The sequence below is a fragment of the Gossypium raimondii genome, chromosome 2 (assembly GCF_025698545.1).
Source record: "Gossypium raimondii isolate GPD5lz chromosome 2, ASM2569854v1, whole genome shotgun sequence".
NCBI classification, from domain to species: Eukaryota; Viridiplantae; Streptophyta; class Magnoliopsida; order Malvales; family Malvaceae; genus Gossypium; species Gossypium raimondii.
Window position 1 is genome coordinate 29,938,551 of NC_068566.1, and position 13,708 is coordinate 29,952,258.

Sequence of the window (13,708 nt, forward strand, 5' to 3'; positions counted from 1 at the left end):
GCATATGGTGGGATTTGAACTTGCACTAATTGAATTCATAAAACCTTAAATTTATCACTCAAGTTTCATTTTGATGTGTTTTATGCACAATTTATTATTTTCATTAGTTGTATATATTAATAATATTATTAATGGGTTTGTGTCATAAGTTAACTTTACACCAACTCAAGATTGATGACAATACCATGATAAACAATTGTACTCATTTAGTATTATTTATCTAATGTATTTATGTGTTTAAATTTCGTTTTACTCATAATTTAATCTTTTTAATATTTTAATATCATACATACTTCATGTGTTATTATGATTAATTAGTTTCAAACTATACATTTTATTGTTTATTGTATGTTATTTTAAACACACATTTTGTTCTAAATTTTAGCTTTCTACGCATACTGCGTGTGAGAAGATTTTAGTATATATTAATATATTTGGGAGTTAGTGTCACAAGTTAACTCAACATTGACTCAAATTAATGACTACATCATGATAAACAATTTTAATATTTCTTTTATTTTAACATTGTATATATTTCATGTGTTATTATTAATTAGTTTCAAACCATACATTTCATTATTTATTGTATATCATTTTAAGCAGATATTTGTGTTCTAAATTTGTGATTCCGTACACATATGTGATGGGATTTTTAGTTTATATTAAAAAATTAACCAATATTTTTTTGAAATTATTGTAAAAATTATTGAAATTGATTAATTAATTAATTATGTAAGATAAGTATTAAAATATAAATTAATTTAAAAATCAATGAAAATATGATAGTAAATAAATATAAATATATAGAAAAATTTAAAATGATATATCAATTAGTAAGTCAAAACAACATAGATAAATCTATTATATAAAATAATTTTCAAATAACTAAAATATTAATTGCTTGGCTCTTGATATATTATTAAATTGTGCATAATGTTAAAATTTTTAACATCTGTTTGAATGAATAATTTTAAAGTTTTGAAAATTTTAAAATATTATTATTTTAGCGTTTTAAAATTTTGGAGCTTTTATTGTAATTGCTTTGTTTGGTTTAAATTATTGTTTTAATAAAAATTAAGTTATTGAAATTTATAAATTTAAAAATAATTATATTAAAAAGAAATAATATAGAAAATATTTAATATGGATATCATTAGATTTGAAAAATTTTGTAAATGTTTTTAATAAATAAAATATTAAAATATATATTAAAATTAAACTAAAATTCTATCACATGCGTAGTATTTAAAATATAAGTATATGATTAAAAATAACATACAATTTATGTTTTGAAACTAGTTAATAATAGAACATGAAATGTATACGATATTAAAATAAAAAATAGATTAAATTGTAAGTAAAATAAAATTTAAACACATAAATACATCATATTAAGAAATTTAAATAAATACAATTTTTAACACGGCGTTGTAATCAATCCTAAGTTGATGTCGAGTTATTTTGTGACACCAACTCAATCAATAACATTACTAATATATAATTTATGGAGATAATAAAATGTGCATATTGAAATAAAATGTACATAAAATTTAAAATAAAGCTTTGATCGAGTGGTAAATTTAAGATCTTACGAACCTAATTGACATGAGTTTAAATCCTACTTTATGCATATTTTTATTATTTTGAATAAAAACTAAAATACTCTCAAATAATATAAATTATTTAAATTACGAAAAAACGTTTTCATAATTTTCTTAACTAAATTGATACTTGATTGGCTCGTTACATCCGTTCAATTAAAGACTTAAATAATAGTATAGATAAAAATGATTTTTGAAATTTAAAATATCATATGTACTAAATCAATTAAAATTAGGAGGAAATTTTTAAAAAGTTTGAAATAAAAATTATAAATAAAACTCATTTTCCAAACACTATGAGCTCACCCTAAATAGAAATATTATTAAATCATTTAGTTGATGAAGTGGGATGCACTAGATTCTTCACCTGCGGTCCACGTCAAAGGAGGGGTTAGACACGTGACACGATGAAGGACATGAGAGAGTTCCTTTATTTTTGTGAAGGGTTGTTGTTGTTTGAGAACTTAATCGGACGGCTGTGATTGTAGGAAGTGGTGATGATGGAGCATGCGGATGGAAATGGGGTCCACCCAAAATAAAAGGCCACCACTAGCAGTAGCAGCAGCGCCACCGCCCACTTGTTCCCATCACAAGACGCAGCCCTCATTTTCAATATTCATCATGCTCATCATCCCCACCATCCCTTTTTTTATATACAAATTCATTCATTTTCTTTTCGAGGGAAGACTGAGGTTTCAAATTAATGGGTGGCGTTGAGATTTTTGGTTGGGTCGGTGATGTGAGGGTTCCATTTCTGGTGGGGCCATTTCTTTCCTGATGAATGATGCCCTCATATCCGACGGCTTCAATTCGCGACCTTTGCTAGTCTACTGTCACTGCACAGTATTAAACCGCTGGATAATGTTTCCTTGTATAAAAATAAATAAATCTCAAAACTACAAATCAATTTTCATCAGGTATAATTTAATATATAAATTTTTATACACCTAAAATATTAATTTTAATTCAATTTAGATTAATATAATTATTTTTATATGCAATATGTAATTCTAAAATGATTCTATATTGATATTTGTGTTAGTGATTTGTAAAACATGAATCAAATAAAATTTTATGTATAAAATTACACAAAATCAAAGTTATGTATAACATTAAACATTTTATCAAAGTTTATATATAATTTTGAAATCTATTTTAAATGTAAAGAATTAAAGATAGTTACCAATTTACCCTTTAGCTTTAAATAAAATTTCATAAACTTAATTAAATTTTAGAGTAAGTCATATTTGAGATACCTTTGAATAACGTTAAGAAGATGTTATTAGATGATAAAGCTGTAAATTCTTATGTAAGGACTAATAGGTCTTAAGGCCACTAATGGTATTTTGTTCTATCAAAAAAATTATTCACCAAGTAAGTTTAATATAAAAAATTATATCATTATTTAATTATGTATTTTTCTATTTATCTATTTTAGTTACCAAATAATAAAAGTTTAATTATATATTGAAGTACTATAAAATTAAATAATTTTGACTTATTATATAGAAGAATATATTTGATTTCAATTAAAATTAAATATTTTAATTTTATATTTAAGTTAATTATATATTACTCCTGAGATGAACTCATTAAATTTTTTATGCAAAATTAATTAGTTACCACAATTTAGAAAGCTTTAATAAAAATTAATTAAAATATAAAAAGCTCATTTCAAATTTAATGTATAACTAAATTAAATTAAAATTATTTAGCATGTATTTTCATATAAAAAAAGAAAAATAAAAGAGATCACAAAAATAAAATAAATTATCATTGACAGTGGGTTTTCTAAAATATATATACAATCAACGAGGCATTAACTTAATGGCTAAGCCCCTAAAAACTTTAAGATCTTACGTTTTAAGGAAAAAAACTCTTAAAAATCGTTAACATTCTTTAATCCTACGTTCATAATTAAGCTTCTTCTTTTTTCCCTTTTGCTCAGCCAAAAAAACCATTATTAGAGAAAAACCTAACTAGAGGGTTAGTAAAAATGTCTGCCAACAAGAAAACACCCAAAGGATGAACACCAAAGACACCCAAGAATGGAAGATAAAATGCATTTTGCACCTAAAATACCGCAGCAACAATGAAACTCCAAAATCAACAGGCCACTGCTGTAAAGAAAATTTAAGGAAAAAAATAGTGTCTCGTGACATGCAAAGACTACTCAAGCTGTCAATAAGAACAAACGGTCTTTTATCAGCGATGATTCGAATGCCACGGAGTTATGGGCAATTAAAGTAGCGTTAGAAGTTTTTACTGACTCTGCAGGCTTAATTGTAGAATCTGATTCGCTTGTGGCGTTGAATTGATGCCAATGCAAAACTCCGAGACCTTGGAGTCTTTGGAAAATTTTTCAAGGACGACATCTCTTATGGATATAGCTAACAACCTTGCAAAACAGGGAATTGACTCTTCTTCCATTCTTATTCACTGGTGGAGAATTTTATGAATTTCATGCTTTGAGTATCTTTGTTGTTTGTTAGCTATTGTCTTGTCTTGTCTTGTTGGGGACTTCCACTCCTTTTTTGCTGTATTTTCTAGTTTTACTTGAGATGAGAAGGACACATTGTGATCGGTACTAATACCAATACACTTCTACGAATAATAAGTAGCAGTGAAATGAAGAATTCAATATTAAAAGAAATCTAAGACTAATATTATACAAAGAACCTATTAGTTTGCCATTAATTACGTTTTGTTTTACTTGAGGAGTGTTAAGATTGATATGGAAAAGCCCAGTGGATAATAACCACGTGCGCATGTAAATGTATTGTAGTAGCTCTAAGCACTGCAAGCGGATATAATTACATACGGTGATAACTGTAATATCACCGGTGTTTTGTTCTAAAAGATAACCACGTTGCCCCACCCTTGAAGGCTGAGGTCCCGTTTAATCAATCAAATTCAACACCAAAAGTAATCGAGCCAATCACAACCGTCGAATCATATAACTTAAAGATGTGACCTGTTCTTTCTCGTAATAGAATTTTGCTTGGTTTAATTATAAATTCATCCCTTTACTTTACATAATGTGTATTAGTCCAATTTACGAAAATACATTTTCTCGTTAATACTTGATTTTACTAATTCTTTACATTTAATTTACCAATTTATTGATTTTCAAATCAACAATATTATGTAATTGGACTAATTTCTTAGTTTTTGTAATGTATTAGAATCAAAATTTGACAAGTTAAAATAAATGAATAAAGTTTTCAATTTTGGGATAATATTGCAAAACCCTAATCTTTAAATGATGTGCATGTGAAGGGTTATGAAACACATTTTTTACTCATTAATAATAAATATTATTATGGAACAGTAGTTTTGGTTTCATTAATTTCTTCGATCAGACAGTTGGATAAAGGTCAAAAAGTGTTTCCGTACGATAAAGCCAAATAAATAAAACTAAAGCTCTGACCTATCCATCGATATTCATACAAAAGCAAAAACGGAAATGTCATATATGCATAATTAATTTTTTTTCTTTCTTTCATATCAATGTTTAATTTAATAAAAATATTTTTATTAGAAAATAAATATAGATTCCTTTCACGTGTAATTATTCAAAAAATTCTAAAAAGAAAAATTAAAATGTAAGGAAATATTTATAGTAAGGCACTTTACGTGCATGCTAGCTAGCTAAGGTAGGCTCATATGTGTAATTAAATTACTTTGCGTGTGGTACTTATAATCTATGCGAACCTATAAGTGGTGTCATTCCATTGCAAGTTCTATGGACCAATTCACCATCTGCATTTAAAAGTGTTGGGACCCCAAATTGTGTTTTTCATCTGATACCCCTTCCTTTTCCTTCGATTTATTATTAAATATGTGAAATAAAAAGGGTATGAATGATTTGTGGGATTTTTAAAGCTTTTACTCCTATTTAATTCATGTTTTTTGTGCTTTGTTTCTCTTCTCCTTAATTGCTATCTACTTAGATTTGTCAAACTTAAGTCAATGAACAATATAAATAAGCTTTTAATTATGCAATTTTAATATTATATTTCCTACATGAAGCTAAAGTTTTTTAATTTGATGGGTAATACTTTCTTAATTAATATTTTAAAAACTACATGAAATATATGGTTTTTTTTACTCAAAATTAAGGTGAGTAACCACCACACTAATACCTAGAAGTACTTAATCCTTAAATAAGAGAGTAAAATGTTCTTTGAGTATACTCAAACCCGCGCCCTCCTACACTGGCAATAATATTAACGTTAACTGAACTAAAACTCAATCAACTACACATAACAAATTTTAACTCATTTGTTAATATAACACATAATAATCAATATTATAAACTTATAAAAACAAGTTGAAATAATCCATCATTTTATTATAACATAAGGATATATATATACAAACATACAACTAGAAAACACCAAAACATTTCACATAAAGAGATACATAATTATTTTATAATGAAATTTTACAAATTAAAAAAAAATTAAGATGATGAAGAATTATCAATCAATGTAATGTTTTAAAGTGTATAGTTTTTTTCTCTTAAAAAAATGTTACATTTGCATAAACAAAATATTCCCATTTAATACTTGTATATATAGAATAAAATACACATGTAATATGTGTACTTAATAAATTATTAGACAAAACACCCCCCATCCATGAAGTAAGCTGATATACAACGAAAACCAGCAAACATTTCATTTTCTCCTGCCTTTTAAACCAGTTTCTAGAGCAAAACAAAAGTTTGCTGGTTTCCCTTCTCTTTGATCACCAGTTTCATATCCATGGATACTGCAGCTCAATGGCCACAGGTAGAGAAATCTTCACCTGGATATAGTTCTTGTTTTTTCTCTCCCCCTTTTTAGCTTTTTCAAAAGAAGAATAATTTGGAGTCAATTGTATATGGTTTTATTGGGTTACTTTACTTTGTAAAAGATGATGATGTTTGTTCATATTGTCAAAAAGAAAAAAAGATGATCATGGTGTGTGTGTTTGTGTGTGTGTTCATGGCTATAGTTGAAAGACTTGAAGTCCCCACTAAATTGGATTTAGTTTTTATCAGTTTATCTTCAAACCATTTTGCACTTTACCTTTCTCTTTCTTTTTTTTTTTTTTCTTTTTTAACTTTTTTTTTTCTGCTTTTTCACTTTTATATTTGGCTTGTTGTAGTTTGTTTGCTATCTTCCTTCTAATGTTCATCCCCTTTTTGATCTTGAAGTTATTGCTTTTCTTCTCTTTTTTTGCGGGGTTATGTAGGAGATTGTGGTGAAACCAATAGAAGAGATAGTGACAAATACATGTCCAAAACCTGCAAGTTTAGAGAGGAGAACAAGGCCGCAAAAGGAACAAGCTTTGAACTGTCCCAGGTGCAATTCAACCAACACCAAGTTCTGCTATTACAACAACTACAGTCTAACTCAACCTAGGTACTTTTGCAAGACTTGTCGGAGGTACTGGACTGAAGGCGGTTCCCTTAGAAACATCCCTGTCGGAGGTGGTTCTAGAAAGAACAAAAGACCATCATCATCTTTTTCATCACCTTCATTATCATCTTCATCAAAAAACCCTAAGATCCATCAACCCCAAGATCTCAACCTAGCTTTCAAAACTACCACTCAAGGTTACACATGTGGTAATGTTCCTGAATTGGTTCAAATCCCTAATTCTTTCAGTTCTTTCATTCCCATGCCAGTTCCAGATCCAAACACAGTATATACATCTGGGTTAATTCCCATGCAAGATTTCAAGCCAATCTTAAATTTCTCCTTGGATGGGCTTGGGAGTGGTCATTATGGGAGTCTTCAAGGGGTTCAAGAAACAACAACTGGGAGGTTTTTGTTTCCATTTGAAGATCTGAAACAAGTCCCAAACACAACTGATACTGACCAAAATAAAGAACAAGGAGATTCAACTGGATACTGGACTGGAATGTTAGGTGGAGGATCATGGTAAACTACAAGATCAAAAGTAAAAATGGGTCCTTTTTTTTCTTCTTTTTCTTGGCTTTTCTTTGTAACCTTTTTTATTATTATTAATTTGTTAAGGTGGGGTGACTTGTTTGGATTTCTTCATTACTAACAGATAGGAATACATGGGTTTCTCTCTCTCTCTCTCTCTCTCTCTCTCTCTATATATATATATATATTATTTATCCTTCCTTTTTTTCTTGTTAATTATGGTGGGAATTTGAAGCTTTTTTGTTTTTAGGTTGGCTTCTGACATGCTTTACTGTTAGTATGTATGAAGAGATAAAAGCTAAACCCAGATTTTTTTAGGGCAAAAATGTGGGAGAGAATAGGCATGTCTGTATACCCTTTTTTAATTGCAATTTGATATTATCATAGCAGAAAGGCAACCCTATATGTCATTAGGCTTGGTACAAGTACTAAAATGAAAATTGTATAAAGTTGAGGGTTGTATGGAATTCCGTATCACTTTGTGTTTCAATTAAATTAAATATCCAGGTAGGTCGATCTTTTAAACAAAAGTTTTCTAATGCTATTTGTTAGGTTTATAAGATTTAAATTCCAAATTTTATTTAAGAAATATCAAAATTTTTATCATTTAACGTCAAGTTGTCTTTTTTCCTTAATCCATCGTTTAAAATGATGGCAATTTCATACACGTTCCTGAAAATAGAAGGGATATTAAAGAGAAGAAATGTGGCAAGTAAGAAAATGTGATGAACCCAAAAGTTCTCCTCACCTACTGAATTTTCTATATATCCAAACAGTGTTTTGAAGACCCCATATATATATTATTTTCCATGAGAGTGATGATTGCTTCCATGCCACCTTCTTCACCTATCTTTTTCAATTGAAAGATTAAGAAAGATCTGACAAAGGCCAAGCCCTTCGTTGCCTTTGGTCTTTGAGAAAAGGGACCCACAAACATTCCCCTCGACAAGTGTGCCTGAAAGAATAATACAACCCCCCACTAAGGTTTTTGATCAATCTAATCCAGATCTTGATCCCCCCTTTATTTTCTTTTTAATATGTTGGTTCAATTTTTGTTCTTTGCTGTAAGCCACTTAAATGTGCACAATATCTGTCAAATATATATGTTTTAAGCTCTTCTCTCTCTCTATCATGCAAGTCTCTTTCCATTCCCTAAATTAAACCATCCCTTTTAGATATGCTTTGTTGTTTTCTCGTATCATTAAAATATAATTCATGAATGTATAATTATTGAGAAAGTTATTTTGTATTGATTAAAACCTTCAAAAATTTCTTTATTCTTTAAATATTTTCTTGAAAATATGTTAATAATACAATTTATCCAATTTTATATATTTAATATTTTTGAATAGTTTACCATAAGCTTTATTATTAACAATTTTGATTAAATATTTAATGATAATATTTTAATTGTTAATTTTAATTGGAAAGAACATTGTTTCAAATTTGGTTTGTCCGTATTTCCTAAATATAACTGTCGAAACCACTTTTTTTGTAAGTTTGAAAATGGGAATCGACTTTTAAAAATGAAAATGGGAGTCGCCACCGATCTTTTATTAAGGTGTGATCGGTTCATCATTAAAAATAAATTTTAGGTCTGCGAGATTTGAGAAAATAGGTCCGGGAGTCGGTTACGCACGAGGAAGGGTTAGCACCCTTGTAACTCCCAAAATTGGTACCGAATCGATTGTTTAATGTCTTAGTGTCGAAACTTTAAAAAAAATTTAAAATATGATCCTTTGAAAAGAAAATTTGGGTAAAATGTACTTATGAATTGCCACACTCAGTGAATTAGAGCGTAACAATTCAATCATCAAAATTAAGTTTATCTCATGACTTTTAAAACCTATGCATTTTGAGAAAGATATCCGATTATTTGGGTCCAACGGCAAATTAAGACCCAGTAAGTTAGGGTTTAATTTCCCGAAATTCCTAAACATCGAATATTGCCTTTATAAAAAAATCATTAATTCGGAATAGCAAAATTGTCGGATCCAGTGAGTTAGGGTCCAACATTTTGAAATCCCGAAAAACTTTATGTTGATAATGGTATGGTTTTAATAAAATGGAAACTTGATGATATAAATCCATCGAAGAGAGTTGAAGCCCAGTAAGTTAGGGCACAATTCTCTCGAGAACTATTCAACACCAAGCCTTTTTTAGGAGTTTTGAAATAAAATGATTATAATGTTTTAATGGAATGTAATTCTTACAAACAATATAACAATATACGAAGCGAATGATGAATAGCAAATTAATTCTACAATTTGGAGCAACCACATATAATACATCGACATTAATAATCAAATAAACTAATAATCGATCTTACAAATAACAAAAGAGAATAATTAATACAAAAATAAATTAATCCCAAGTAAACCAATCAACATAATCGAAATGATAAAAATTTTAAAACGTAGAATAAAATTTTAGAAATTACCATAACAATACATTTTATACATGTATATATATATTAAAATAATTCCATACATATTAAAATAATGTGTAAAACAAGTTAAAATGAATAATCTTCAAAGCAATTTAAAAATAAATAACATAGAAAACAATTTAAAATAATATGTAAAATGTTTAAAATAAATAATATGTCAAAAGGAATCTTAAATGAATAATATGCAAACAATTTTTTTAAATGATAATGAATGATGTGCATAAAACAATTCCAAATAAATAATATACATATGTAGTTTAACATAAATAATATATATATATATATATTTAAAATGAATAATTGATTAACATAGTTTAAAATATATAATATATAAAAAAAACTTAAAATAAATAATAATAGAAAGATTTAAAATAAATAATATAAAGTTTAAAATAAATAAATACATTCCAAAAATAAAGTGAAATCTAACAGATTTGGGACTAAATCAGGGTAAAAATGAAATAAGAGGGTAAAAATCATAATAAAATAACAGAGAGGACTAAAACAAAAGACGCGCAAAGGTCAAGGACCAAATGCAGAATTAAACACAAAATCGGACATGTGTCCTTTTTCCAAAGCGTCAGTGGATCAAGGACTCGATTGAAATGCGCCGTAAATTTCGGAATCAAATGTAAAACAAACAAAGACTGGATCGCATTAATGCGCAAAATCGGAGGGGCTGAACATGCAAACAACCCCTCCAAGCAAAACATGCGGATCCTGCTGCTGGGTCGGGTCACGCGCGCGGGTTGAGGACCAAAACGACGCCGTTTCGAAGCCATCGTATTGGCTCTAAACGACGGCGTTTTATCCTGTCCAGAAACTAAAAAAAACCTAAAGCCTTCTTCATTTTTTTAAGAAAACCTAAAAAACGTTAACACCTTTGCGCCGTTTGACGAAACGTTGTCCTCAAGAACCTCCGAACCTCGCTTCAACTTCGATGACTGCGGAGAGAAGCAAGAATCCGGTCTCAGGTACGCCTCTACACTCTAATCTCTCTCTTTTTTTGTTGAATAATCAGCATTCGAAATACAAAAGGGAAAAAAGAAAATAAAACAGGAACAAAAATGAAGCGAAAGTTGAATCACCTTTCGTATATATTTTTTGATTTCTCTGAATCTCTTTCTTTCTATTCAATATTTTTTTGTCTTTGTATTGATATTCTGTGTGTGTAAACTTTACAGATGCTGAAAAATTGCTTTATATAGCCGAAAAAATGAAAATTACAAAAGAAAATGTGTTTTGCTCTTTTTTCTATTTTTCTTTTTTTTTTTTTGCTGTCGATTTTTGCTCTTTTGTTTTGCCTTTTCTGCTTTGTTGCGTTCGTTGTGTGCAGGTACGGAGGAGCGGACGTGGAGGCTCGCGGATGTGGCACGTACGAAGGTGTGCGGGCGTGCACATACGGAGGCTCGTGCGTGAGGAGTAGCTTGGCAGCGGTGCCTCAGCCATTAGGGTTTCCTTCTTCTGGTTTAGGCTAGTTGGGCTAGGGGTATTTGGGCTTAGGTTTTGGCTAATTGGGTTTAGCGTTTGGGCCACTTGTAATTGAGTTGTTTTTGGGACTGATTTGGGCCCTATTAGGCCTGCTGTAATAGATTGTGGACATTTTAAAATTTGGTTTTATTTTTATTTATAAAATTGAGTTTATTTGCTAAGGGGACCCGGGCAAAAATGGGTATTACAATAACCATGCATATATAAAACTTGTTTTGCAATAATTGAAATCACGTTTTATGCGTTTTAGTTACAAAATTATTGAATTCTTCTTTTGACAATGATATAAATGATATACCATATAGATGATTAAATATGTATATCAAAATAAAACCGGAAAAATAAACACTAATTTTCGTAGAATCACTCAAGTAAAAGATGTTAAAAACAAGAGAATCAGTAGCAAGAAGAAAGGAGGAGGCAACAACCTTTTTTCCATTTTTTACGTTTGATAGATTAATACCATAAATCAAAATAATATAGGATTAATTTTACCTTAATATATCATCATCATCACTTTCCATTATACCTAATGTTACCTTATTATCATCATTCTATAATTACAGTAAGATATTATAAAATCCAAAGTTAGATTAGGGTAATCTCTAAACAAGGGTAAAACTTTTAAACTTATTTTTATTTACAAAATGGGAACTCAAAACATTAGGATGTTGAATTTTTTACCACCATTTCTGTTTTTATTATTTAAGTTAATGAAATTACTTTGTCTAATGGAGTGTTTTAGGAAACCAGAACATTGATCCACTCAACCCCCCCAATCTACATTTTAGTCTAAACAACAATGCCTGAAATAAAATAATTTTTGTCCTTAAACAACTAGAATGGAGGTGGGATTGAAGATGTTTTCCAAGCCTAAGGAAGCTATTTTTTGGGGGAAAAATCATTGGGGAAATGGAAACCAAGGTTAAATTATGGAAAGGGTAGGTGTTGTTTTCTTCTCTGGATTTGTGATCTGATGTGAAGACTTGGAATCACCTAGAGTTTTTACGTTACACATAACTCGTTTTACATGCTTTAAAATAGATATTCCACTTCATACTGTAAATCGGCTTAAATGCAAACAATGTCACCCTAAAATAATTAAAATTTTATTTAATTAAGTTTTAATTGTAAAAATCACAATCCATTAAGTTATTAATAAAAACTTAACAATCAATTGAGTCCAAAAATACTATTTCTTCTGTTGTTAAGTGATGAAGCTAACTAACATGACTGTTGGCATAGAGAAATGATGATGTGACAATTAACATGGCACTTGGTGTGAAGGGTTTAATGGAGTTTTTAATTATTTTATCATGGTTTAATTAATTTTAAAAATATTAAAAGTATTAAAAACTATAAAAATGTTTTAAAACTTACTAAAATGATAAAACAAAAATCATAAAATTTATAGAAGAGTAGTAATTTTAAAATTTTATCATATTTAAAAATATTTGAATGATTTATATAAGTTTTCTATAATTTCTAAAATTTTTATAATGTTTTTATAATTTATAATAATTTCTAAAAAAATTTAATAAAAAATTACTACTCCTTTTTGTTTTCCCTCACATGTTGCTCTACATCACATTTTAGTCCATCCTTATCAACTTTCCTTGTATCACCTTGATGGGCGTCAAAAGTACCAAATATAAATTCCTATGACAAATATAACAGTAAATTGAAATATAGAGCAGTAGGGTCAAATCTACAAGGACTGGTTATCTAATTTCACCTTTTCTTGTGACCAGATTCGCTGTCGCGATCATAGTCGTGCCCACAACTTGTGCATAGTAGTGCTGAAAAAAAAAGAAATAAAAATTGGGGGTTTAAATTGATTAAGATAATAAAATAAGGAAATATGAAGTGTAATAAAATAAAATGAAATGAAATGAAAAAATAAATTTAAGAAAATAAAATATTTTTAAGCTTAGCCTTAGCCTCGGTGTACTCCAATCTTGAATCGATCTTTAAAACAAAAATTTCCTTCCAAGCGATAAGCTGGTTATAGCAATCGAGGATCCCTTAAACCGCCAACACTTCCTTTCGTAGCCAATCCCGGTAAGCTGGTTATAGCAATCGACCCTTGTCAAATTTCCAACCACGTGGCACGTACCCGTAATTTAAGACTTCGACAACCTTGCGATCTGAAAAGCCCAACTCGAATTAACAGCCTCAACCATGTGGGTCGTTTAAATCCGACCACTATCTCCCTTGACAGAATC

At 29.0% G+C, this 13,708-nt stretch overlaps 1 protein-coding gene across 1 annotated transcript; it reads left to right on the plus strand.

Annotated features, from left to right (window-relative positions):
- Positions 1-6,220: 6,220 nt before the first annotated feature.
- On the plus strand, positions 6,221-7,696 carry LOC105788187 (dof zinc finger protein DOF4.6). The gene is made up of 2 exons (XM_012614952.2): positions 6,221-6,397; positions 6,843-7,696. The coding sequence occupies exons 1-2, from the start codon at positions 6,371-6,373 to the stop codon at positions 7,536-7,538; spliced, it is 723 nt and encodes a 240-aa protein (XP_012470406.1). The 5' UTR covers positions 6,221-6,370; the 3' UTR covers positions 7,539-7,696.
- The last annotated feature ends 6,012 nt before the right edge of the window (positions 7,697-13,708 follow it).